Below are 23298 nucleotides of genomic sequence, written 5' to 3' on the forward strand. Positions count from 1 at the left end.
TATGTTCAAGCAGCTCTTGGAAAATAATTCAGATTTGCATACCATGAACTGGCTCGAGTAAACGGAACTGCAACACCTTGGCAGGAACTGTGAGCGATTCCACTCACGTGCAATAAGATAATGTTGGAGACTGCTGTCTTGAGCGCTGGCGACTGAATTCTTACCAGACATCAAGTAGCTGAATTGCATGCGTCGTTTCCGTCAAAGAAAAAGACTTAATACATTGCTCAAGGTGAGAAACACCTTCTAAAGAGGCAAGTACATGCAACCCTTCTTAGCAGCTGACAGGATTTCCTTGTTTATGGTAGCCTCAGTTTTCACAGGGTTCCAGCAGACGCAAGTCTATGATTTCTGCTCTGTCGAATGGTTATTTTGTGAAAATGAGATAAACCTTTTCTCAGAGTTTGTTTCAAAGTTGCATTTGAGGTCTGTCTATGACCACCTGTTCCTACTACTTTCTATGCCCCCAAATTATGGCACTTCCAGCATATTGAAATGAAAAACCATTTGTGAAATGCTTGCTTACACATCACTATATAGGTAGTATTAAACATGCTGATGAACTATTAGAGTACCAACAAGAAACATTTAGACACACACCCCTAGCATCTCATTATAGCATCCCATGAGGGAGAGAAGACTGGGCCAGACAAAACGTGAGCAAAATACCAACTTGTTTTATGCTGCTTATACCAACAGGAGAGGAGCTATATTTTCTGAGAAAGTAGCAACTAAACTAGAAATTGTAAGGCCAAAGACACTGTTTCATCTCTCTCCCCTCTGGGAATTCTAGGCGATAGCTGCTTCATCATTGTACTTTCAGTCCTGTCAAAGGGGGAAAATGGTAATTACCTGAAATGAGTGTGACACCCTTCTGGTAGTTTGGAGGCAAGAAAGGAAACTCCCATAATACCTTGGTGTGAATTTGTTTTCATGAACAGACTTTGGATTAATAGCAGGCATTAAAAATGGCTCTGTCAACATGGGATAGTGTAAAAATGGACCTTTTCCCTACACAGGGAAACTAAGCAGTTACTACAACGAGATGTGGTGTAACCTGCTTTCTTGTTGGTACAATGACATCAGAAGTTGGAAATATCACCATAGTCCTACTCACAGTTCCTCTCTTTTGTAAGGATTTCAGGTAATATTTATTGAACGCAGGAAGAAACAGCACCTGAAGCTACGTTCAAAAAGGGGGAGCTTTGTTTAGCTTACGCTCTGTGCTGCGCTGTGGTCCTTGTTCAGGATTATGTTTATAATTTCCCCTTCATGTTCTTTCATGTGGTCGAGTAAGGTCTCTTTGTTGGTGGACTCAAATCCACAAATGCAACAGCAGAAGAGCAGAATGCAATATTCTGTACCAGAATGGGGCAGACTCACATTTTTTTCTGAATCACACGAAGTATTCGCAGAAGAAGTGAGGTTCTGATTGTCATCGGAAGCCATGGTTTTGTTTGTGGTGTGGCTGGAGGAGTCCGATGGGGATGAGACCTCAGGATGGCTCGTCAAAGGAACGGAACTATCTTCAGGGCCTTCAGCTACTGTCTTCCCAGGTAGCTGACTTGGAGACCTAGGGAAGACAGGGTGGGAAAGGCAGGTTATTTTCATTATTAAATCAGGGAACTGTGATGAATTGCAAGCTGCAACATAAAACCAATGGGAGATTTTCCTTTTCCTCCTATAGTGTAGAACAGATACTCTCCAAGTCTAGATGACTCATACTCACATAAGTCCTGAACCACTCAGCAGTTTACTGATACACCAGAATTCAACTGATTCTCAATATTCCATCCATTCTAGGGCATATTTAGATCTCATCGGACCGTGTTTTTTTTTTTCTTTTACAGTTGGTTAAAACTTACATTGTTTGCACACCTTGGGAGTTATCCCTTGGCTGGTTCAATTTTGCTGATGTCATCATCTGCACTGGGGCCAGACAGTTTACTATTGGATATAGTGATAATCAGCAAGTGGAATTCTTCAGTGTTATACAGTATTAAAGATAATCTCTAAGGATCTGTCCACAAAATTCTATTCAGCCTTACCCTAATTTCCCCCCCTCCTGCCTGCAATGAATCCGCCTGCAATGAATAAAGTAACATTTTAAATTCCCTTGACTTCAAAGTTCAAAGGTTTGGCACCAGTTCTGTCACTTGAGAAATTGCACCCAATACATATTACAATCCCCTCTCCCTGTCAGCAACTATATATACTTGCTCTCTGAACTCAAGGACTGAAAAACTTTTAAGTCTCTGCTGGAATTCCGAAAATGCCACAGGGTAGCAGTTGAAACTACATTTATACTGTAAAATCAAGGTTATATCCTGTGAATATGCCTAGGGGTTTCTTTTTTATATCATGGCTAAAAACAACTCTAAAATACAGATGCACGCACCGGCCACTTTGCGAGATTGCATCGTTGATAGCTTTGTTCACTTGTTCGTAGTTATAATTTTGGTCGCTAGCATGTTTCCACATATGAGACTTTAGAGAAGGAGGGTGGCTACACACATATCCACATAGGGAACACCTGGAAAAAAATGGAGAGGATGAAGTGATTACCAGTAAAAGAAATAAGCACATCAATGTGTCATCCAAAATTTGAAAGAATTTGTCCATCAGTCAGTTAGTTAACACATATTACATTCTGCTTCATGTTTGGCAATAAACATCTTACCAGAATGAAAAATATAACTATGGAACAAATTTCCCTGATAAAGCTTAGTGAAATGTTGGGAATGATCTATCTTACAACCACCATGGTTATTATAGTATTGATGCCTTTTGAATTTTCCCCACCCTGGGCTGCGGTACAAGTCTTTTTTTTTTGTGGTAGGGTGTACACGAACAGGCACAAAACCAGACAGAAGTCATGTGTATGAGTATGATACTGGTAATTTGTTCCAGCTTCAGTGCCAATTCAGCTTGTTTTAACTCATATTGCATGTTACAAGATACCTTTGAGAACTGTGCACCGCACACCTATGTCAAATTGTGCATACAGAACTTGAAAAATTGCACATCACAAGCCAAAGATCTTAAGGCACGTGCCATCACCTGAGTGATTAAAATGAAAACAGAAAGGATCACAGCACGAGGCAGAAGTTGAGGATGCCAAGAAAACCCTCAGTCAGCTAGGATTTGACATATTTTCAGAGCACTGAAGAGTAGATCCAAAGATCTAAGCAAACTCTCAGAATAGTAACGGGGACATTCTTAAATTCATTGAAAAAATGGACACATGCAAAAGACTGATCAGATTGTACATCTTTTAAAAAATGTTTTATTTCGGTTTCTCTTACCTAAATACTACCAGTCCTGATTTCAAGTATTTATATACCAAGGGATAAATATGATAAAAATATACACTTCTGAACACATGCAAAGCACTTATTGAGTGCACGTTGCTTGAATGTGTTTAGAAACATAAACACTGTGGTGGTGGAAAGTACCATCGAATTGCAGCTGACTTACAGCAACCCCAGAGTTTTCAAGGCAACAGTCATTCAGGAGTGGTTTGGCTGTTGTCTGCCTCTGTATAGCGGCCTATAGCCAGGATCTGCAAGGTTGGGGGGGAATGTATAGAAGTTGGGGGCACTTAGCGGCTCCCCTCTCCCGCTGCAACTCAGGGGAACTGGATCTTCCCTTCCCTTCATTGCCGCTGAGGGGCCACGAAGGTGGAAGCTGAGAGGGCAGGGGCCACTGGCACACCTCCCTCTCAGCTTTCAACCTGTGGCCCCTCAAGCTGTAGCAGCAGTGGGGAGAGCAAGGGAACCTGTGGCCCCTCAAGCAGTAGCCTGAGGTGGTTGGGGGGGAGAGCAAGGGAAGGTCTGGGTCACCTGAGTGGAGGCACCAACCCCCCACTAGAAGTCAGGGTGGGGCCTCCACAGGCCCTCTGTTGCCACGGGCCTGCTGTATAGTGACCCCAGTCTTCCTCAGAGGTCTCCCATACAAGTACTGACCAGAGCCGACCCTGCTAAGCTTGTGAGATCTGATGAGATTGGGCTTGCCTGCGGGGCCATTTAGGTCAGGGCAGAAGCACAGTACCTCCTTGAATGTGCCTAGGACTCCTAGGCAGGCTTAAATTACCAGGCCTCTCTTTTTAAGAGGCAGAACGCTGCTCAGAGCCGCCAAAAGCACCAACTGTAATGGCCAAAAGGGTTTTAAAAAAAAAATAAATCAGAATTTTTTTTAAAAAAAAACCCAACGACCTCAAAAATCTGTGCTAAGGAACTAGTGAGCAGAGGTACAGCAGAAGTGTCAGTGACCCAATTCCTGACTATTTTATGCATTGTAAACGAGACCACAGCCATGGCTGAGCAGCCATCGTTACCTACTTGAACTGTTCCATTAGCTGCACTGCCTGATGCTCCTGGGGATGCTGCCTCATGTGGCATTTCAAACTATTCATATTTGTCGTGGCGAAGTCGCACACTCGACATCTGAAGAGACAACAACCAGTGAATGGCTCCCGACCCGCTGACTCGAGCCGCCAGCATAAGAAAAAGAAATATGGGGATTCTGGAAGGACAACCATGGTTTAGGACAGGGCTGGCCAAACTGGGGCTTGGGAGCCACAGGTGGCTCTTTCACACATTTTGTGTGGCTCTCAAAGCCCCCACCACCCTGTCGGCAGGCTTGCAGAAGGCATTTCTCTCTTTAAGTCACTTCTCCAAGCCAAGGCAGCTTGGAGAATGCATTTAAAGTTGCTTTCTTTCCACCTCTTCTTCCCTCCCCCAGCTACCTTCCTTCCTTGCTGTCTTGTGGCTCTCAAACACCTGACATTCATGTTTTGTGGCTCTCAAACATCTGACATTCATTCTATGTGGCTCTTATGTTAAGCAAGTTTGGCTACCCCTGATTTAGGAAAGCTGCCTTATATAGAGTTGGACAGACCCACACATCTAGCAAGGCCAATATTGTCTCTTTTAACTGGTAGTGGCTCTCTAGGGTCTCGGGTGGAGACCTTTCACTTCACCCACTGCTCAGTCATTTTAACTGGAGGTACTGGGGACTGAACATAGGCCCTTCTGCATGCAAACCAAATGCGCTGTTGGCGACTGAACCTGGGACTTTCTCCTACAAATTACATACTCTGCCCCCCAGAGCCACAACCCCTCCCTCTACAAAACGTTCAAAAGAAGTTTAGCCATTTAGGTCTCATTCTAGAATCTTTATCAATGCAGTTGGTTAAGTATACACAAGCTGCATGTCATATAAGGAAGATGTTCAAGTTCCCATCCTGTCTCACACAGTGGCCAGCCAGTTCCTTTGGAGGGCCAACTACAGGGCATAGAGGCCGAGACCTTCCCCTGATATTGTCTCTTGGCTCTGGGATTCAGAGCTTTAGTGCCTCTGAACATGGAGGTCCCCCTCAGTCACCATGGCTAGCACCCACTGATAGACCTGTCCTCCAAGAATCTATCGGATCCCCTTTTAAAGCTGTTTATTCCTTCCGCCATCATGATATCCTCTGGCAGCAAATTCCACATTTTAATCGCTCTGTATAAAGAAGTATTATCCTGAACCTACTGCCCATCTATCCTGAACCTACTGCCCATCGACTTCATTGGATGACCTTGAATTCAAGTATTTTGGGAGAGGGAGAAAAATTTCCCTTTGTCCAACTCTCTCCACTCCATGCATTATTTTATAAACCTACATCATGTCCTCCCCTTATTTCCAAAATGAAGAAACAGAGCGGCCGCTTGCAAGCAGTGAGATTCTTTGAAAAGTGGTCCTCACTTACGAAACACTTTGGGCTGCAAACAAATCGAGCCCAGGGTTATGACCTGAAGTCACGTGATGCAACAAGCAGGCCAAAGCCAGGATGACAGATGTCCCAAGGTCTCTCTATGTACACCTCCCCAAGTTCTATGGAAGAGGGCAAAATAGGAGATACAGAGAAAGTAAACAAATAGCTTATTTTTATGACTTCTCTACCAAGCGGACTGAAAAATGAAGGAACCGCGTGACAAGCTCAAAGATGCTTATGAGGAACGTCGGCGGATTCTAAAAATGCTGTCAGAGTGAATCAACGATGAATGACACATGGCTTCAAAATTAGGTTGCTTGAAATTGCCCACAGTTTTCTATCTTTAGAACAGGCAATGGTGGGAAGGAACAACCCTAGGCAAATTAAATTATTTTTTAAAAAACAAAACAAAGCACTCACTTTTCATTACCGGAAATACTGAAAAACTCACCGATACGGTTTGTCAGAGCTGTGAATCCGTCTGTGATTCCGCACTCCAACGTACGTTGTGCTTGTGTAGTCGCAAGTGTCGCATCTGTAAAGCTTCTGGACTGAAATCCTATCCCCTGTACAGGACAAAACAGCCAAGGTTTACGTATGCAGAATTACTTTCCCTTCAATGCAGAAAGATTCCGTTTCAGATAAAGGCAGCTTATCTTAGCTAAGTGGTAACCTCCCGGCTCAAAAGGAACAGTTTGGGGGGCCCCACCTGGAGTTGACCTATAAAGATAGGCTTGAAAAAATATTTATGATGCTTCTGTTTTCTGATAAAGTGATCAGACCTGGCCCAATGCCACAAGCAAGCCAAGAAAGAGGTGCAATCAAGTTATTTTAAACTTTGAACTTAACTGGTCTTATGGCCGTACAGGGGAACACAAGACTTCAGATGTGAAACTTTAGCTTGCTCTCAGGGTCTGTCTGCTGAACGCTGGATGAAGGAACCTGGTCTTCTGACCCAAAGTCCCGTCTGGACAGCACCACTGACCCAAGCAACTGATCTGACCCAAGATGGCCTCCTCTCCTATCGTTCAGCCCACCAGTGATGGTCCACCTTGCAAGCCCTGATCGCCTTCAGAGGTGAAATGGGTGACAACCAGAGACAGGGCTTTTTCAGTAGTGGCTCCTGACTCGTAAGAAGAAGAGATTGGTTTTATACCCAGCTCTTCACTTGGGAGTCTCAGAGTAGCTTAAAATGTCCTTCCCCTTCCCACAACAGACACCCTGTGAGGTAGGTGGGACTGAGAGAATTCTTTTGAGAACTGCTCGAGAGAACTGTGACTGACCCAAGATCACCCAGCAGCTGCAGATGGAGGAGGGGGGAATCAAACCCAGTCCTCCACATTAGAATCCAGAGCTCTTAACCACTATTCCAAACTGACTCTCTTATGCAACGCACTCCCCCATCAGGTTTGCCTGGTGACTAGGCTATTTTCTGTTAGGCACCAGGCCAAAATGTTTTTATTCAGCCAAGCTTTTAATTATGCTGATCCTTTAAAATCATCCTAAAGTTTGCTTTTAATCCAAACACTGTTAAATTCACTTTATGCTGCTCAATGATCTAATTGTTAATTCTAGGGCTGTTCTTTAAAAAAAAAAATTCTGGGTTTTAAAGTGTGACTCCTAATGTTATGTTTTGTTATTTTGTAAAATGCCGGGAGATGCAGGATGAAAATTCCCTAAATAAATTATTTGCAGCCAGATTTTCCAGGGTGCCCAAAACAACTGGCTGCAACTGAGAACTGCTTCCCAGGATCCCACAATTTGGTAGATGCTCTTAGACACTGAAGAAGAGGAAGAGTTGGTTTATATACCCCCTCTTTTCTCTACCCCAAGGAGTCTCAAAGCGACTTACAATCTCCTTCCCTTCCTCTCTCCACAACAGGCACTCGTAAGGCAAGTAGGGCTGAGAGAGTTCTGAGAGAACTGTGACTGGCCCAAGATCACCCAGCTGGCTTCATGTGGAGGAGGAGTGGGGGCAGCAAACCCAGTTCTCTGGATTAGAGTCCACCGGTGTTAACTGCTGCATCACGCTGCAGAAGATCCTGAGTATTCGCCTTGGTGCATTGGTTTGGGATGGCAGATTCTCTTGGGCCAGCCTTCTGAGCAATTAATCCTTTTACTACACACAGCAAGAAAGGAAACACTTGCTGTCAACCAATAACGTTGCCCAGAGAATATGTATCAAATGACCAGCAGCAACATATCTGCCTGTTATTATATCCTCTACGGATAGCTTAATTTGTGGCTTTTACAAAATGCAATGGTATATCTGCTTCCCTTCATCCTTTAGAGTGCAATCCTATAAAGAGTTCTGTCCTTCAAAGCCCATTGACTTCAGGGTGTAGCTCTGCTTAGGGTTTGATGGTGAGATCCCTAAATCACGCCTTGTGCAATAGGAAAGTAATGCTTATTAGAAGGATGTTCACAAGGAGACTCACACATGACGTTAGAAGAGCAAACTGTTTGTCCCCAAATAAGCTTGTTTTATTCTCTAAAGATTTCCTGAATTTGTATAGAAGAAGATACTGACTTTATATCCCACCCTATACTCTGAATCTCAGAGCAGTCACAATCTCCTTTACCTTCCCCCCCCCACAACAGACACCCTGTGAGGTAGGTGGGGCTGAGAGAGCTCTTATAGTAGCTGCCCTTTCAAGGACAACTCATACAAGAGCTATGGCTGACCCAAGGCCATTCCAGCAGCTGCAAGTGGAGGAGTGGGGAATCAAACCCGTTCTCCCAGATAAGAGTCCGTGCACTTAACCACTACACCACACTGGCTCTCTAGGTATCTTTACTGGAAAAAGAACAGTGAATATTTTCGGAACCTGCTCTGAGCTCTGGAAGCATGGCAGGCTATGAATAAAAGAAATTTGGATTAGCTGCACGTTTCAGCAAGACGATCCCTCTGTGCTGTTACTCAGGTCAAGAGTTTTGGGAAATGCTTCAATTCCTTTTTTTGGGGAGGGGGAGGTGTAGAAAGGGAAGAGCAAGCTCCATGATATGTAAGAGCAACTGATTTCAATGAAATAACAAAAACAGGTGTTCCTTTAATGCACCTTCTGATGATAGCCCTCCGTTATTAGGCATTTACAAGGCAACTGTATGCAGTAAACACCCTTTATGATTTCATATGTGTGGAATGAACGCTCTCTGCTCAGCTCGCTGGCATGAAAACAGATGCTGAGCCATAAACCTCTGGGGGCTCAGACTGTTTTATAGAGGTGACATCTGTCTGACAAGAGGACTTCCTCCCCACGACGCTCTCGTAATTTGACTGCAAAGAGCTTCCCAAAGACTTCTGAAAGCTTAAATTCTCATTTAATGAATGCTATTAAAAGCAGAACGTTGGCACTCGAGTCCCATGTTCAACCCCAGCTTTTGATTTATTATTGTTATTTATGAAGAGCTTTAAAATTTAGAAACAACAACCACCCTGAATTCTGAGTTGGGGGGAGCATTTGCAGCCCTTTTCTTCTTTTTGTGGAAATGTGTGCTTAACTACAATTGTGGGAACTGCACTGGGTGCCAATAGTATTCCGGATTCGCTACAAGGTGCTGGTTATCACCTTTAAAGCCCTATATGGCTGAGGACCTGTCTACCTTAGGGACCATCTTTCCCTACATGTTCCCCAGAGAGTACTTAGATCTGGATCATGGAACTTGTCAATCCCCGGGCTGAGGGAGGCGAGACTGAAGGCTACCAGAGAAAGAGCCTTCTCAATTGTGGCCCACCACTGGTGGAACCAACTTCCAGAAGAAGTAAGGGCCTTGCGGGACCTTGCTCAGTTCCACAAGGCCTGTAAAACAGCCCTATTTCGACTTGCCTTTGGTTGAATCACAGTATGATGCCCAACATTGCTGAATTTAATGGAATCAACTCTAGCACCAAAATTGCTTTAAATCATTTTAAATTGTTTTAAAATTATTTAATTGGTACTGATTATTGTTAAAATTTTAATTGTTGCTTACTATTTTATTGCTTTAGATTACTGTTGTTAGCCGCCCTAAGCCTGCTTCGGCGGGGAGGGCGGGATATAAATTTGAGAAATAAATAATAAAACAGCGTTTCCTTCTGACTCCAGGATTCATGAAATACCAGACCAGCTTCCTTAAAAGGAGGCAGGGGCAAATGCAAGCCTCTTCCTTACTCTCTCACGGTCACAGAAAAGCACCTTCCTCTGATAATTTTCCATGTAGTGGGTGTAACCTTTAAAGCAGGGGTGTCAAACATGCGGCCCGGGAGCTGAATCAGGCCCCCAGAGGGCTCCTATCAGGCCCACGAGCAACTGGCTGCCATCTGCTCCCTTCTCCCTCTCTCTTGCTTCCTTCTGCATCACAGCTTGCTTTGCCAGGCTCGCTCAATTGCACAGGAGCTACAGAGCAAAGCCTCTGTTTTCTCCATTGGCTGAGGCTCCCCCCTTGGGGAGGAAGAGGGGAGGAATAGCTTGCTATGCCAGGTTCTTTCAATCGCACAGCAGAGCCACTGAGCCAAGCCTCTCTTCCTTCTATTGGCTGAGGCTCCTCCCCCTCCTGGTCCCCTGGGGAAGGAAAGAAAGAGCCAGAGCTTCCTTTGCCTAGTTCCCTGGATCACACAGGAGAGATACAAGGAAAGCACCTTTAAGACACATGAGTGCTAACATTTTAAGCATGTTTTAAGCTTAAAAAAAAATCTTTGTGTTTGTCTGTGTCCTTTATAAAGTTTATATCTCTGCTACCTGGCATTACATTTTATGACACACGTGGCCCAGCAAGGACTTATTTATGTCAGATCCAGCCCTCACAAGAAATGCTTTAAAGGTTCCCATCTTACATTGCTCCAGCATCTCTACATCTCAGCATTTCCTATTCCAGGTCGTGTTCCTGGTGATGCTCAGATGCTGCATGCAACGGGAAGGTGAGCTTTTATTTTATTTTCATCTTACTAATTACAGCTGCTGCATGGCACACCTTGCTGGACAAAGCATTCTTCAGCAGCCTCCAAATGGCCTTGAGCTATCGTTAAACAAGTCAAAAAGACAGACAGTACCAACACTTTCATCCATTTCGCTGCAGGTTATCAGTTTGTTAGATGACGATGTCGAATATATCTCTGGAAGGCTGTGCTGCTCCCTCTCATGGCTTCGCAGCTGACTCTGGAACACCAAAACAAAGAGAGAGAGATGTGAAAGAAAAAGTTAATTACAGAGTGGTGGATCCTTGGTGCTGAACTGTAACTACCATTGCAGATTGGATCCACCATCCCTTCCACCAAACAGGATGCAGCGACTCTCTTCCGCAAGTCTTACTTCAGCGTCTTCTGCTGATTCTTTGGGACCATAGTGGTCACTTAGCAAAAAGAACTCAGTAAGTCTAAACCTTTATGTCAAGTACTGCCTGGTTTTTCTTATATATCAAGCAGGTATGTAAGTGCTGTCAAGTCACTTGGTGACCCTAGCAAAAGGATTTCAAGGCAAATGAGAAGCAGAAATGGTTTGCCATTGCCTTCCTCTACACAACCTTCCTCTACACAGCCTTCCTTGGTGGTCTCCCATCCAAGAACAAACCGTTGAGTTTCCGAGATCATCTGATATGATAGGGCTATACTGTGATCCCCTTCCCTTATTATGTGTCAGGGAACTCCAAACAAATGGCCGTGCGCTTACAACTGAAATAGACTTTAAGAGAGTTTAACAACATCCTTGGAGACTACAGAACAAAGGAGGAGTCCAGTAGCACCTTTAAGACCAATGAAGTTTTATTCAGAATGTAAGCTTTCGTATGCATGCATACTTCTTCAGACAAGGAATAAGGGACAGCGAGCAGAGCTACATATAGCTGGTGGGCAGTGTAGAGATGGTACAAGTCTAATTCCTTGAAGCTTTTCTGGTCTTTTACAGAATTAAGCAAAATAGGACAGGGCAAAAGCATATTTATTATCTGGGCCAAAGTTTGCTGAGACATGCAAGATTTGATCTCCTATCCTGAGATCTGCTGGAGAATCTCTGCTCTGTATACCCAATACCACTGACTTGTCAAAGGGCAAAGGAAAATTATTTTCCACTACAGTCATTCAAGAAAATCCTTACCAAGGAAGTCTTCAGCGGCTTCCATAGTTAACATTTAAGTATTAACTCCAGTGCATTTGCTTTCAAGAAAGGCTATCTCAATACCCTGCAGAGAAATCCGTAGAAACACTTTATAAAATTATACTTATGGTAAGGCTACCTATAGAAGTTCGGTATTGTACATCCATTTCTTTTACCCCTAAGGGTTCTTTGGGGGCAATTGCCATTTGTTGATCACTTAAGGTGGGAAGAGTCAAGGGACTTAAGTTGACTGATAATATTTAGCAAGCAAGTAAAATCATTTTCTTTTCAAGAAAATCTGTTCAGACGTTGACTTGTACCATAAATATTTTCACTTCTGAAGAATTGTGCATGCACACAAAAGCTTATACCCAGAATTAAACTTTGTTGGTCTTAAAGACACCACTGGGCTCAATCTTTGTTCTATTGCTTCAGACCAACATAGTCGTCCACCTTATCGCTACCGCATGTCCAGGCTTCAACCCTGAGTAGGGTTTTTAAAATGTTATGGGTGGCAGTTCAGAGCACATTTATCAAGATGATATCTAAAGCAAAGAAGACCTAAGATACAAAAACGAAGAGTATGCCACTAGTTGAGAATGGCTAGATCTGAGTCCAGTAGCACCTTAGAGACCAGTAAGATTTTGGAGAAATAAGCTTTTTGAGAGTGAAAGTTCGCTCTGTCGTATAAGCCTCCAACTCTCAAAAGCTTACGCCCTGAAAATCTTCTTGAGTCTCCAATGTGCAACTCCACTTGAATCTAGTTCTGCTACCACAGACCAACATGTCTACTCCTGAAACTGTCTTCATGGCTGAGAAGGGTGTTTCACTGCAGCTTTTTAAATATTCACATCTCTACAGGGCGCAGCAGGAGCCCCGTGGAGCAGAGCGGTAAGCTGCAGTACTGCAGTCCAAGCTCTGCTCACGACCTGAGTTCGATCCGGCGGAAGCTGGGTTCAGGTAGTCGGCTCCAGGTTGACTCAGCCTTCCATCCTTCCGAGGTCAGTAAAATGAGTACCCAGCTTGCTGGGGGTAAAGTGTAAATGACTGGGGAAGGCAATGGCAAACCACCCCATAAAAAGTCTGCCAAGTCTACAGGGTGAATCCCGAATTTTACCTGCCAACACAGTGGGCCAAATCCAACATGACGTAGGCAGAAACCTAGCTTGGACCATGCTGCCTCCTTGACCCACCCATTGGATAAACTGCATAAGCTTTGGCACATTTCACAGCCTTGGATTCCAGGGGCTTTCACTCTAGTATCAAAGGTCACCAAACTTGCTCCCCATAGTGAATCTGGTACAACCTATACACATGCCATTTACCATGCCTTTGCTACAGCAAGCTACCTTCTTCTGATTCATTTAACTCAAAAGCAATCAAGAATACCACCAACTACAAGGTCAGGAAATGGAAAAAGCTAGAATCATTCACCTTGTAATGAAAGGACTCCTCGCATTGTTTGCACTGGTACATTCGGGTTTTGCAGTGGTTGATCATGTGGCTTTCTAATTCCTTGCTGTTGTCCGCGATATGCTCGCAAATTGGACACTGGTAGGGCTGCCTCTGGCGGTGCACCCGTAGATGTTGCTTGATGTAACCCTTGTTGCCACTGCTGTAGTGGCACAAGCGACACCGGAAGGGACGGTCTACATTGGGGATGTATTCTACCAAGTTGCTTCCCAGCACGCCGGCGTCCGTCGCAGGCTGGCATTGTACGTTGTCTTGCAGTTCTTTCAGAATGTCGTCGTCAGAAGCATTCTGATCTGTCCTCTCTTTCAGTTTCTCAATCACGGTGAGCAGTGACATGCTAATGCCCATCTTCATGGGGCCTTCAGCCAGCTCCTGTTTATCCTTCTGTATTTCCACAAAAGTGCAGTCGGTTTGATTTAGGCTGGGCAACTCTTCCGCTTTAAGGGACGTGACCAGTTTAGAATGGGACGGGTAGCTGCCATCAGCCTGCCGTTGGCCTGTGTCCGAGCCCAAGGAGTTGACCTCGGCGAAGGCCCTGAGGCTCGACCGGGTTAGCTCTGCAGCTCTGCTAGGCATAGTAACCAGTGCTTCTGCCGCTAGGGAGTGCAGTCTCAAGGACTCTGAATTGGTTCTTCTTCGTGTTGGAGGGGCATTTTCATCAACTGCTCTGGCCCTTCCAGGGCTTAAGTCGCCATCTTTCTTCTCGGTGCTGCTCCATCCTATTATCACTTCTTCAAGGTCAATGGAATGTTTGTCCATATGGAAAACGTCCCCCAGCCCATCACGAGCGACCCGATTCTGTTCAGTGATAAGCTTCTTCTCAGTCTCCATATCAGCGCCTGTTAAGTAAGGCTTCTGCAAGACGGGCTCTTCGGCGCTTGGCAGACGTTCCACTATGACGTTGACGTGGCCTTTCTTATTTGGGCTACAGTTAATGATCTTCTGGGCCGATGACAGCAGGCTATCGCTTACCGAATTATCTTGTTCCAGATCAGTATCCAACATAGCCTCGTCTAAGAGCTTTCCTTGGGGAGAAAGCGGAGCTGACTGACTCGCATCTGCTTCCTGTTTTACAGTTTCTTCTACAGGTGACGACTTGTACGTTGTTTGCTCTGGGCTGCACAGATGGAGCTGAACTGCCTGGTCGCTGCAGAGATCAAGTTTGTTATTTTCTAGTGCGAGGACAACGGTGTTGACATTGTGAGGAACGCCCGCCACAGTGGAATCTGGTAACGCGGCTTGCTCGTTTTCATCTTCAAATATGGGATACGAGCAATCGACTTCACCGGCATGCTTCCAGGCATGTGTTTTCAACATCCTTTGCTGACCACAAGTGTAGCTACAAATTAAGCATCGGTACATACCGTATTGCTCGTAAGTGTACCATTTTTGCCTCCCCTTCTCTGTCAGAGGAGTAGGCTGAAGCTGTGCTGCTGGATCAGGGCCTGTTTTGACAAAATTTTCCACTGGTCCATGTGGAGCAGTACCAGAGAGACTCATACACTGCTGTTCCTTTGATGGAGCAAGGTTTTTGTCATCGCTGTCTGAGTGACATCTCACGTGAGCTTCAAATTCTTCTAGGCTTATAGTGGCAAAGTTACATACGGAACACATGAGTATTACCTCATTCTGCTGACCATGTTGTTTCAGGTGTTCTTTTAAAAGATGGAGAGACGGAGAGAGAGACTTGCAAAGGCTACACTGGTAGCAAACCACTTTCCTCTTACTCAGCGGAGGACAGTCAGTCATGTAATAGTCTTCAATATTTATTGTACCCAGGGCCGGCAATTCAACTGTTTTAGCTGGGATCTCTGGGAGGTCTTGCGAGTCAGCTGAAAGCACAGCGGCTTCCGAATGTAAACGTTTCTTCCCTATCAGAAGGCATTTCTGGGACTTCTCGTTCTCAACAATTTTGCTTAGTTTTTGGATGACCTGGATTAGCGGATCAGGATTACACTTCCTTTGGTCTTCATCGCTTTCCAAGGATGAACTGAGGATAGCCTCAGAAATCACTACAGCTTCCTGTTCCCCAGTGCTTGAGACTAATGCTGTGATGTTGCTTCCTTCTTCCATAATACCTGAAAACAATTTGTGGAGGACAAAGTTGGTTACAAAATTGAAAGTCAAATGTGAGGAGCACAAAGACAAGTCTTATTTCTATGATACAACCCTAATCGTTTAATTTTGATGGGTTAGACCCTAATGGCTTTCCTTTTGGTAAATCAGCAGTCTTTCCTCAGAAAAGAGAGTTTTCATCCTACCAAGGGAACGGGGGGGGGGGGGGGAGGGTTCCATAGATGTTTTCAGCCTGTGAGCACTTTCGGAATTCTGATATTAGCTGGTGGGTGAAACCACCACATTGGTACCACAGGAGACAGAATTACGAGCATACAGGAAACCCAAGAGCAGGAGAGATGGAGGGGTAATAAAAAAAAAATCCACTGAGAATAAAACCAGCATGGTGGTGGTAGTTTTCACAGACAACGTTATAATTTACATAGCCAATCAGACCTCCAATGGACAACCAGAAACCCTGCAAGGCAAGATGCCCACCTGGCCTCACTCACTTTCTACAAACACTGGGTGGGCACCAGGAAAAGTACTGGTGGGTACTATGGTACCCGTAGGCACCAGATTGGGAACCCCTGCAATGGAAGGACTCCTCTTATCTAGGGAAAGGGCTCTGGCTCAGTGGCAGAACTCTTGCTTTTCACGTAGCAGATTCCAGGGTGTCCAATAATGGGAATTCCAGTCTAAAGGCCATCCAACAACAACAACATTGGGGGATGAAAACTTCTTTGCCTGAAACCCTCTGATGACTGAGCCATAGGAGGCAATAGTCTGACTGGCTATAAGGAAGCTTCATCGCTTCATCTGAAGATTCTTTATTAGAAGGGAGACACTGGGCCCAACCTATAAGGTCTCATTTCTAGACAAATACTCTCTGGATTATTGTTGCAGACATCAATAATACACTCTTCAATGCAGACTCTACCAGTTTAACTAGCTTTCCTCTATACCCCATTTAACTGACCCTTCAGCATTTCTTCAGACCATTATATAAATGTTTCCAAGGTCAGATCTATGACAAATTCTGAAGTCCACGACAAAAACATTTTTTAAAAAAATAGTTTTATTGGGAATCAGATAAGAATTTTATGCACCCTATTTCATTATCTTTGTTTTGCATCTGAACACATGAACGGGCGCTCCCAGGACTTTTTATTTTGAGCAGGAACACACAGGAACGCAGTTCCGGCTGGCTTGGCATCAGGGGATGTGGCCTAATATGCAAATGAGTCCCTGCTGGGCTTTTTCTACAAAAAAAGCCCTGGGTGCTTCTGCTATCTTCAAAAAGCAGCCTTCCACAGTGAGGGACTGTCCTCTTTAACAGACACTGTCCGATGTGACAGATCTGGAGGAAGAGAGCTGTATGCCAGCATTCCTTTTCAGCAATCCCAACACTCGCCTCCAGGTCAAAGTAGACATGATGCAAGAAACTGTGCTTAAGATCTCCATCCCCACGCTCCCCCCCCCCCAAAAAAAAAACAAACCCCCACACTAAACTGACTCTGAAGAAGCTGGAATAAAAATGGGAAGGCATTTAGCTATTTACTCTTGTGACATTCTCCTATTTCCTTTTCACCCATCAGAAGCCGACCCTGTTTAGCTTCAGAGAGCTGACAACATCAGGCTAGCCAGGGATACTAAACCATGCTGGCTCTCAATAAACCAAACCAACGACATTTGTAAGTCTCAAAAAAGGCACAGTCTGTAAGAACAATGACATACGTTCAGGTGGCTTTGTGTAGGCCAGAAGGATCACCATGTGGCCAAACCAAACAGTGCAAACTCAGCACACGTTAGTAACAGAAAGTGATCTGAAAAACATTTTTGCAAGATTGAAAAATTCTACAATTATTCCCAACTCTGCTAGACAAGCTTTGCCATGCATTTCACACTTTGCCATGCATTTCAGCCTGTAAGCAATTGTTCAGCTTGGCATGGAATGTATTTAATTTTGCAGACTGATTTACCGCAAACACGATGCCATTAAACAAGCACAAATAAACGTGTTCCCCTCCTCCCCCATGGTGTGAAAACCGCAGAAAAGTCTCCAGCCACAAGTGCCTTCATTTAGTTAACACCACAATGACAACAGAATGACAACCTGGGAATAAGATGACATTATAGTATGACAGTTATTTCTTAAGATTCAGGCAGATTTTCTAAATAACACGATTTTGGCTCAAATAAAAGGGAGAAAACGCATCAGTATTTTTTAATTTGAAGTACAGAAATGATCTCATAATATATCCAACAGGTGCTGTGCCCAGCCAAATATTCTCACGCATGTCAGAATGATTTTCCGCCTTCAAAACTCACATGCTCATTTCAAGTGTCTGTTGAAATAGACCAGAGGTGCCCAAATTGCAGCTCAGGAGCCACATGTGGCTCTTCCACAAATATTGTGTGGCTCTTGAGGCCCCCATTGCTCCATCGGCCAGTGTGGCAGAGGCATTTATCTCTTTAAATCACTTCTCCATGCTGAGCCAGCCAGCAATTTGGAAAATGGATTTAAAGGTGCAGCTTGCCGAGAGACCATTTAAGCTTCTCTCACCCAGATCATCCTGCATGCAAAGTCATTTCCACTCCCCAGTTTTTCTTATTGAGAGAAAAGGGACAGACAACTTGCAAATAGTCATGGACCTTTGTTTCTATATATGATTTCAGCAGTGAGCTTACTTTATGCACAGAATTGGAAATCTATAAAAATATCTTCAGTAGAAGAGTGGTGGTTGAAAATGTTGGAATTATCAAAAATGGCTAAGCTTACTTCTCTCATTAAAAAAAAAGACATTGTTTACTTTGGAATTCCCTTATTGACTTTCTTTATGCAAAGGAAAAAAAATAACTTTATCTGTGGATTTGATGAGTAAGTTTATACAGCACTTTTTTTGTAGAAAAAGCACAAAAGGGACTCATTTGCATATTAGCCACATTCCCTGGCACCAAGCCAGCCAGAACTGCGTTCCTGTGCATTCCTGCTCAACCCCCCCCCCTCCCCAAGGGGGTGAAAGGTTATGATTAAGAGGAGTAAGTTGGATTGTTGTAATAAATGATTGTGCTTTGCTTTGTTGCCAAGATATTTTTGGATTCGTTTAAACTGCAAAGATACGTTTCTCTGCTCTAGTTTGTTTTCTTTTTTTCTACTGTTTATATTTTTCTTGTTCTTTTTTATATATGTATGAAAAAATCTTAATAAAATATTTTTTAAAAACACTGAAAACACTAAAACAGTGCTATTAATCTTTCAGGATGAAATATGACTCTACATACATGTGTATGCGTGCAACTTTGATTCTGAATGAGAAAGCAAAGGCCTTTCACTCGCACACACCACTGGCTCTCCCTACACACAACCAGAACCCACAAACTGTCACTTCTTTTTTTCTACTGTTTATATTTTTCTTGTTCTTTTTTATATATGTATGAAAAAATCTTAATAAAATATTTTTTAAAAACACTGAAAACACTAAAACAGTGCTATTAATCTTTCAGGATGAAATATGACTCTACATACATGTGTATGCGTGCAACTTTGATTCTGAATGAGAAAGCAAAGGCCTTTCACTCGCACACACCACTGGCTCTCCCTACACACAACCAGAACCCACAAACTGTCACTTTACTTGAGAAAAGAAAGCCCTGAAGGAAGGGAATAACAAAATGATGTGAAATATATCATTCCAACCACGGTTATAGGTGCACAATCAGCACTAGTTTCAGTGGAACTAGTGTGCAGGTGACTGAACATCAGATTGTGGTAGCTACAATTAAGGGCTTGAACTAATTTGCATGGACTGTAGTGACATGCCCTAATTAGGTAGCTTAATACCAGGTTAATGAAGTATTAGGTGATCTGGAACTTGCATCTTGCTTTTTGACACTCAAAACATCCTCTTGCAGCCCTCACCTAGATAGCCCAGGCAAGCTCAATCTTGTCAGATGCTAAGCAGTGGGTGGGAGATCTCCTTGAAATACCAGGAACAGAAGGCAGAGGCAGGCTGCATCAAGCCACTTCTCTGAATGCCCTCTATGCCCCAGGAGGGGTCTCCAGAAGTTATCACAACTTCTAGGCATGCACAGCATGCACGCAAACACACACACACACACAAATACAGAAAATACCAAACAACCCCCATCCTCTTGTAATCCTTACAAAAGCCTGTAAGGTAGGTTGCCATTCTTAGCCCTGTACCACAGACAGGGGACTGAAATTGAGAGACATGCTGCTAATTGCTGTTGTTGTTGCTATAATATTATAATATCCAGCAGGAACTCATTTACAGATTAGGTCACATTCTCTGATGCCAAGCCAGCCAGAACTGCGTTCCTGCTCAAAAAAAGCCCTGATTATTATTATTACTAATGAATCGCCCAATCCCTGCCGTAACAAGACCTTGGGTGATGTACAACATATTTAAAACAATTTCAGGAGTACAACACAATAAAAACTTAAATAAAAACAAACAATTATAGATTAGCACAGTATACAAATAGATGGCAAATAATATTCCCATTCGAGTTGCAGACTGCCAGCTACTTTGCAGATGGGGGGTAGCGGGTGAGTGAGCTGAACTCACTGGGACTGACTTTTGAGTATATAAGTTTAGGATTGCATTGCAAATCACAGTTCTCTTGGCCTCTACACCTTCTCACCTCTTTTGTCAAAGAACATACCCTTCAAATAATTTCTGATATCATACATTTTAGATACTACTATATCTCACAATAAACAGACATTTGTTTCTGCACAACAACTTAAAGCAGGAAGCAAACTATATATATATATAGAGTCACTGTTCCCCACCCCTGAGCATGCTACTGATACAGCAGTCAAAAACGGTAGAACGATAAAGAGTTTGTTAGTCTGCTATGACACCCGGGTGTTGAGAAAAATGTTAACTGTGTTCCTTTCAAAACCACTTGAGGAAGGGTGCCAGATATAGCCCTTTCTTCCTTTGCACTTTACACAAAAGATAAACAGAGATCTTATTACCTGTTCCAACAGGGAATCAGAAAATGTGTGTGAGGGAAATGAACAGAATTATCTACTGAGCTTCAGAAGAAGGCTGAGAATGGCAAACAGGTTGCAATGGGTATGAAACAAGTAAACCAGAAATGGGGGGAAATTCTAGGGAATGAATGGAAATACAATTCAAGAAATGACAGTTTTGAAATAAGGTGTGTATTCAGTTAAAGAAAGAAAGGATGAACTCAACAGAATGATATGAATATTGGCTTTACATGGGAACACTAGGACTGAAATTCCTACTTAGCCTCAACATTTACTAGATAACTCTTAGGACCTGTCCTCTTCCTCTCAATCTGCTGCAAGAATCAGGTAAGTATAGTAAAGCACACCCCTACAAAATGTACTATTAACATAATCTTCCTCAAGCTACTTTCCTGGGCAATTTTTAAAAAAATTATCCCTCTATTTTAAATCCCTGGAAGTTATTTTAGGAGTTATCTTTGATGCACATGGAAGGTAAAAAAAATATCTGACAGCTAGCATAATAAATTACAACATGCACAAAGGAACAGAGAAGGGGAGAGTCTCAGGGGATCCTTTTTAACTTTAGGGAACTAATTGGCTGGAAGGAAGATAATTGTGCATCTGAGTAACTGAGTTGAAGGTGAGCAGAATCAGAGAACCAGGGGTAAATAGACAACAATTGTCAGTAGGCCCAGTACAAATAAAGTCCCATATAAGCAGTAGTATAATTCCTTCTTGAAAAGTAGGAACTACAGGAACAAGACAGGTATTCCCCCCCCCCCGGGTGCTTCAAGAATGTTAGTAGGACTGAAAGGGGCTAACACCACTCATAATGGATATGTGAAACTTCTTAGACTGTAAGTTTACCAAGGAAGGGATTTTACCATTTTCTCATCAACATGCCTAGTGCTCTGCAGAGGAATAAACAAAACGGATCTGCAGCAACCAGGGGAATCAGAGAATTGGAACAGGTGTTCCAGCAGGACAAGAGGAACACCTGCTCTTCTTCACCGCAGTTTAACAACAAGGCTTTTCCAAGTAAGCAGCCTTAAGGAGAAGCAAAAAAAAGGGGAGGGGGGGAGTTTTGTTGCACTTTGAAGACACACATGGTTAATATTTTCCCTAACTCTCAAATGTCATAGCAGATTAAAGTCTTATCACTCTAGAGCTTTCCACTGTTGCGTCAATAGTGTATTTCCAAAGATTAAACAAAAAAAAGTTCTTCCTTTTATGGAAAGTGAAATGATGCTGATAAAAGACTCTTTCTCTAACAATGTACTTATTTATTAGACATTCTTGAGTCCCAAGCTTCCACTGTCTAGATACCACATCAGAAATATGAAACATCTACCAGCAGCATGCTGTACTTAGCTTCAAGCCCAGCAGCACTTTCAAGACCAAGAGGAGTTTCAGGATGTCAGCTTTTGAGAGTCAAAGCTTCCTTCCAGACGAAGGGAACATTGACTCTTGTAAACCTGACATTCTTGTTGGTTTCTAAGGTGCTACTGGGCTCAAATCTAACTGTTCTATTTCAGACCAACACACTCATTCACTGAAACTAGCAGTGTGTTGGTATAATTAATACCTATCCATAGGTACCAGGATGGGATGGAGGGAGAGAAACCGTAGACCAATTTTGGTGCCAGATGCTCTGTGATCCTTCTATACCTTGTGTAACGTAAGTACAGCTGCAGTTTGCAAGAACAGATGATGATATAAGATGATAGCGATAGACAGATAGATGATAGATTCATTCTGCTGAGGTTCATGTTTTTTGATGAGGACTGTGGTCCACAGATCATTTTGAAACACTGTATCTGACAGTCATTCAGGTGTTCGAAGACTCTCGGCTTCTTTTTTGGGGGGGAGGGGGTGGTAGAATTAAAGTTCTAAGGGAAAGCTCAGATGACTTCCAAAGGGGGGGGTATCCCGAAGAGGCTCTCTCCCCCCGCCAACTCCCGGAGCCCTTGAAAAACACCTTCCGCGCCTCGCCGCTGACTCCTTCCCTACCCCTCCGCCACCCCCTTCCTCAAGAGGACCCGCCTCCAACCGCGCGGCCCTCTCACCCACCTGCCCCCAAGAATAAGCAGAGAGGCGAAAGTGCTTTTTCCTCCCTCCTTCTTTTCGGTAGAAGCACCGCTTCAAGATGGCGACTATGGGCGCGGGATCACGTGAGCCGTCGATCCCGATCAGGTGACCCGCGAGGGGGAAAGTGCCCTCTCACTTTTCCGCCCCGCCTCCTTCGCCCACCTGTTGCTATGGCGACCGTAGCGGGCCTGCAAAATGCCCGGAGAGTACACAGGCTTCTCCTCTGGGGCTGCATTGTGGGTGACAAGCCGAAACTCGGCAGGTGCAGTTTCAGAACGGAACTCCCAAGAGCGGAAGGAAAGAGCCTTCGTTCTGCTTGTCATAGCAAAGCGAAAGGCACATTGTTATGCATTAAAACAAACGACCTGGACTTTAAACCAACTCACTGGCCCTTGTCCTTACAGACCTTTTGGACTGTGCTGCACAATAATTCACGACCAGGTTTCCCTCAGCGGGCAAAACGATCCCGGAGGTGAATGATTGCTGCAGTGTAACTCACACACAGCATAGGTTCAAGGTGGAGGCTGCAACACACGTGTCCTCTGATGTGGCCTTGCTGTGCCCCAAATCTGTTTCGGTTTCTTTTACCGCCTCAAATCTAATGACTTTTTTTTTTGCCACTCTCCTCTGCAACCTGCTTTGAAGCCAGGCAGGGAGTGCCGTTCTAGTGAGACGATAAAGAGCCGGTTTCCAGATAACTGCTTCTAGTGGCGTAATGTGGGGAGTGTTGACGCAGGCAGTAGTTCAGTGCGCTCCCAGCTATCAGTGGTATTAGAAGGGACTGGCAGTGGCACCTTCTACTGAGTTTGCTCCTGGACCCAGATGGTGTGGGCTTAAAGGGGATGGGC

At 43.9% G+C, this 23298-nt stretch overlaps 1 protein-coding gene across 2 annotated transcripts; it reads right to left on the bottom strand.

Moving 5' to 3' along the window:
- Window positions 1–1127: 1127 nt before the first annotated feature.
- Window positions 1128–22537, bottom strand: ZNF507 (zinc finger protein 507). 2 transcript variants are annotated; one of them, XM_060253767.1, is made up of 7 exons: window positions 22433–22537; window positions 13261–15377; window positions 10788–10893; window positions 6210–6324; window positions 4341–4445; window positions 2399–2533; window positions 1128–1573 (listed from the first exon to the last, which is right to left on the bottom strand). In XM_060253767.1, the coding sequence occupies exons 2-7, from the start codon at window positions 15370–15372 to the stop codon at window positions 1210–1212; spliced, it is 2937 nt and encodes a 978-aa protein (XP_060109750.1). In that variant the 5' UTR covers window positions 15373–15377; window positions 22433–22537; the 3' UTR covers window positions 1128–1209. The 2 variants fall into 2 exon arrangements, with proteins under 2 accessions (XP_060109750.1, XP_060109751.1); XM_060253768.1 differs by lacking the exon at window positions 4341–4445 and having other exon boundaries at window positions 22433–22507.
- Window positions 22538–23298: the final 761 nt, after the last annotated feature.

Source organism: Heteronotia binoei, chromosome 14 (genome assembly GCF_032191835.1).
Source record: "Heteronotia binoei isolate CCM8104 ecotype False Entrance Well chromosome 14, APGP_CSIRO_Hbin_v1, whole genome shotgun sequence".
In the NCBI taxonomy this organism is placed as follows: Eukaryota; Metazoa; Chordata; class Lepidosauria; order Squamata; family Gekkonidae; genus Heteronotia; species Heteronotia binoei.

Bases quoted from the DNA above. Each gene is read 5' to 3' on its own strand.
- ZNF507 (XM_060253767.1), bottom strand. From the start codon at position 15,372: ATGGAAGAAGGAAGCAACATCACAGCATTAGTCTCAAGCACTGGGGAA. The intron at 4,446-6,209 runs GTGAGTTTTTCA...TTGTCTCTTCAG, and splicing joins AGCTCTGACAAACCGTATCG to ATGTCGAGTGTGCGACTTCG. The intron at 2,534-4,340 runs GTAGGTAACGAT...ATTTTTTTCCAG, and splicing joins CAGCTAATGGAACAGTTCAA to GTGTTCCCTATGTGGATATG.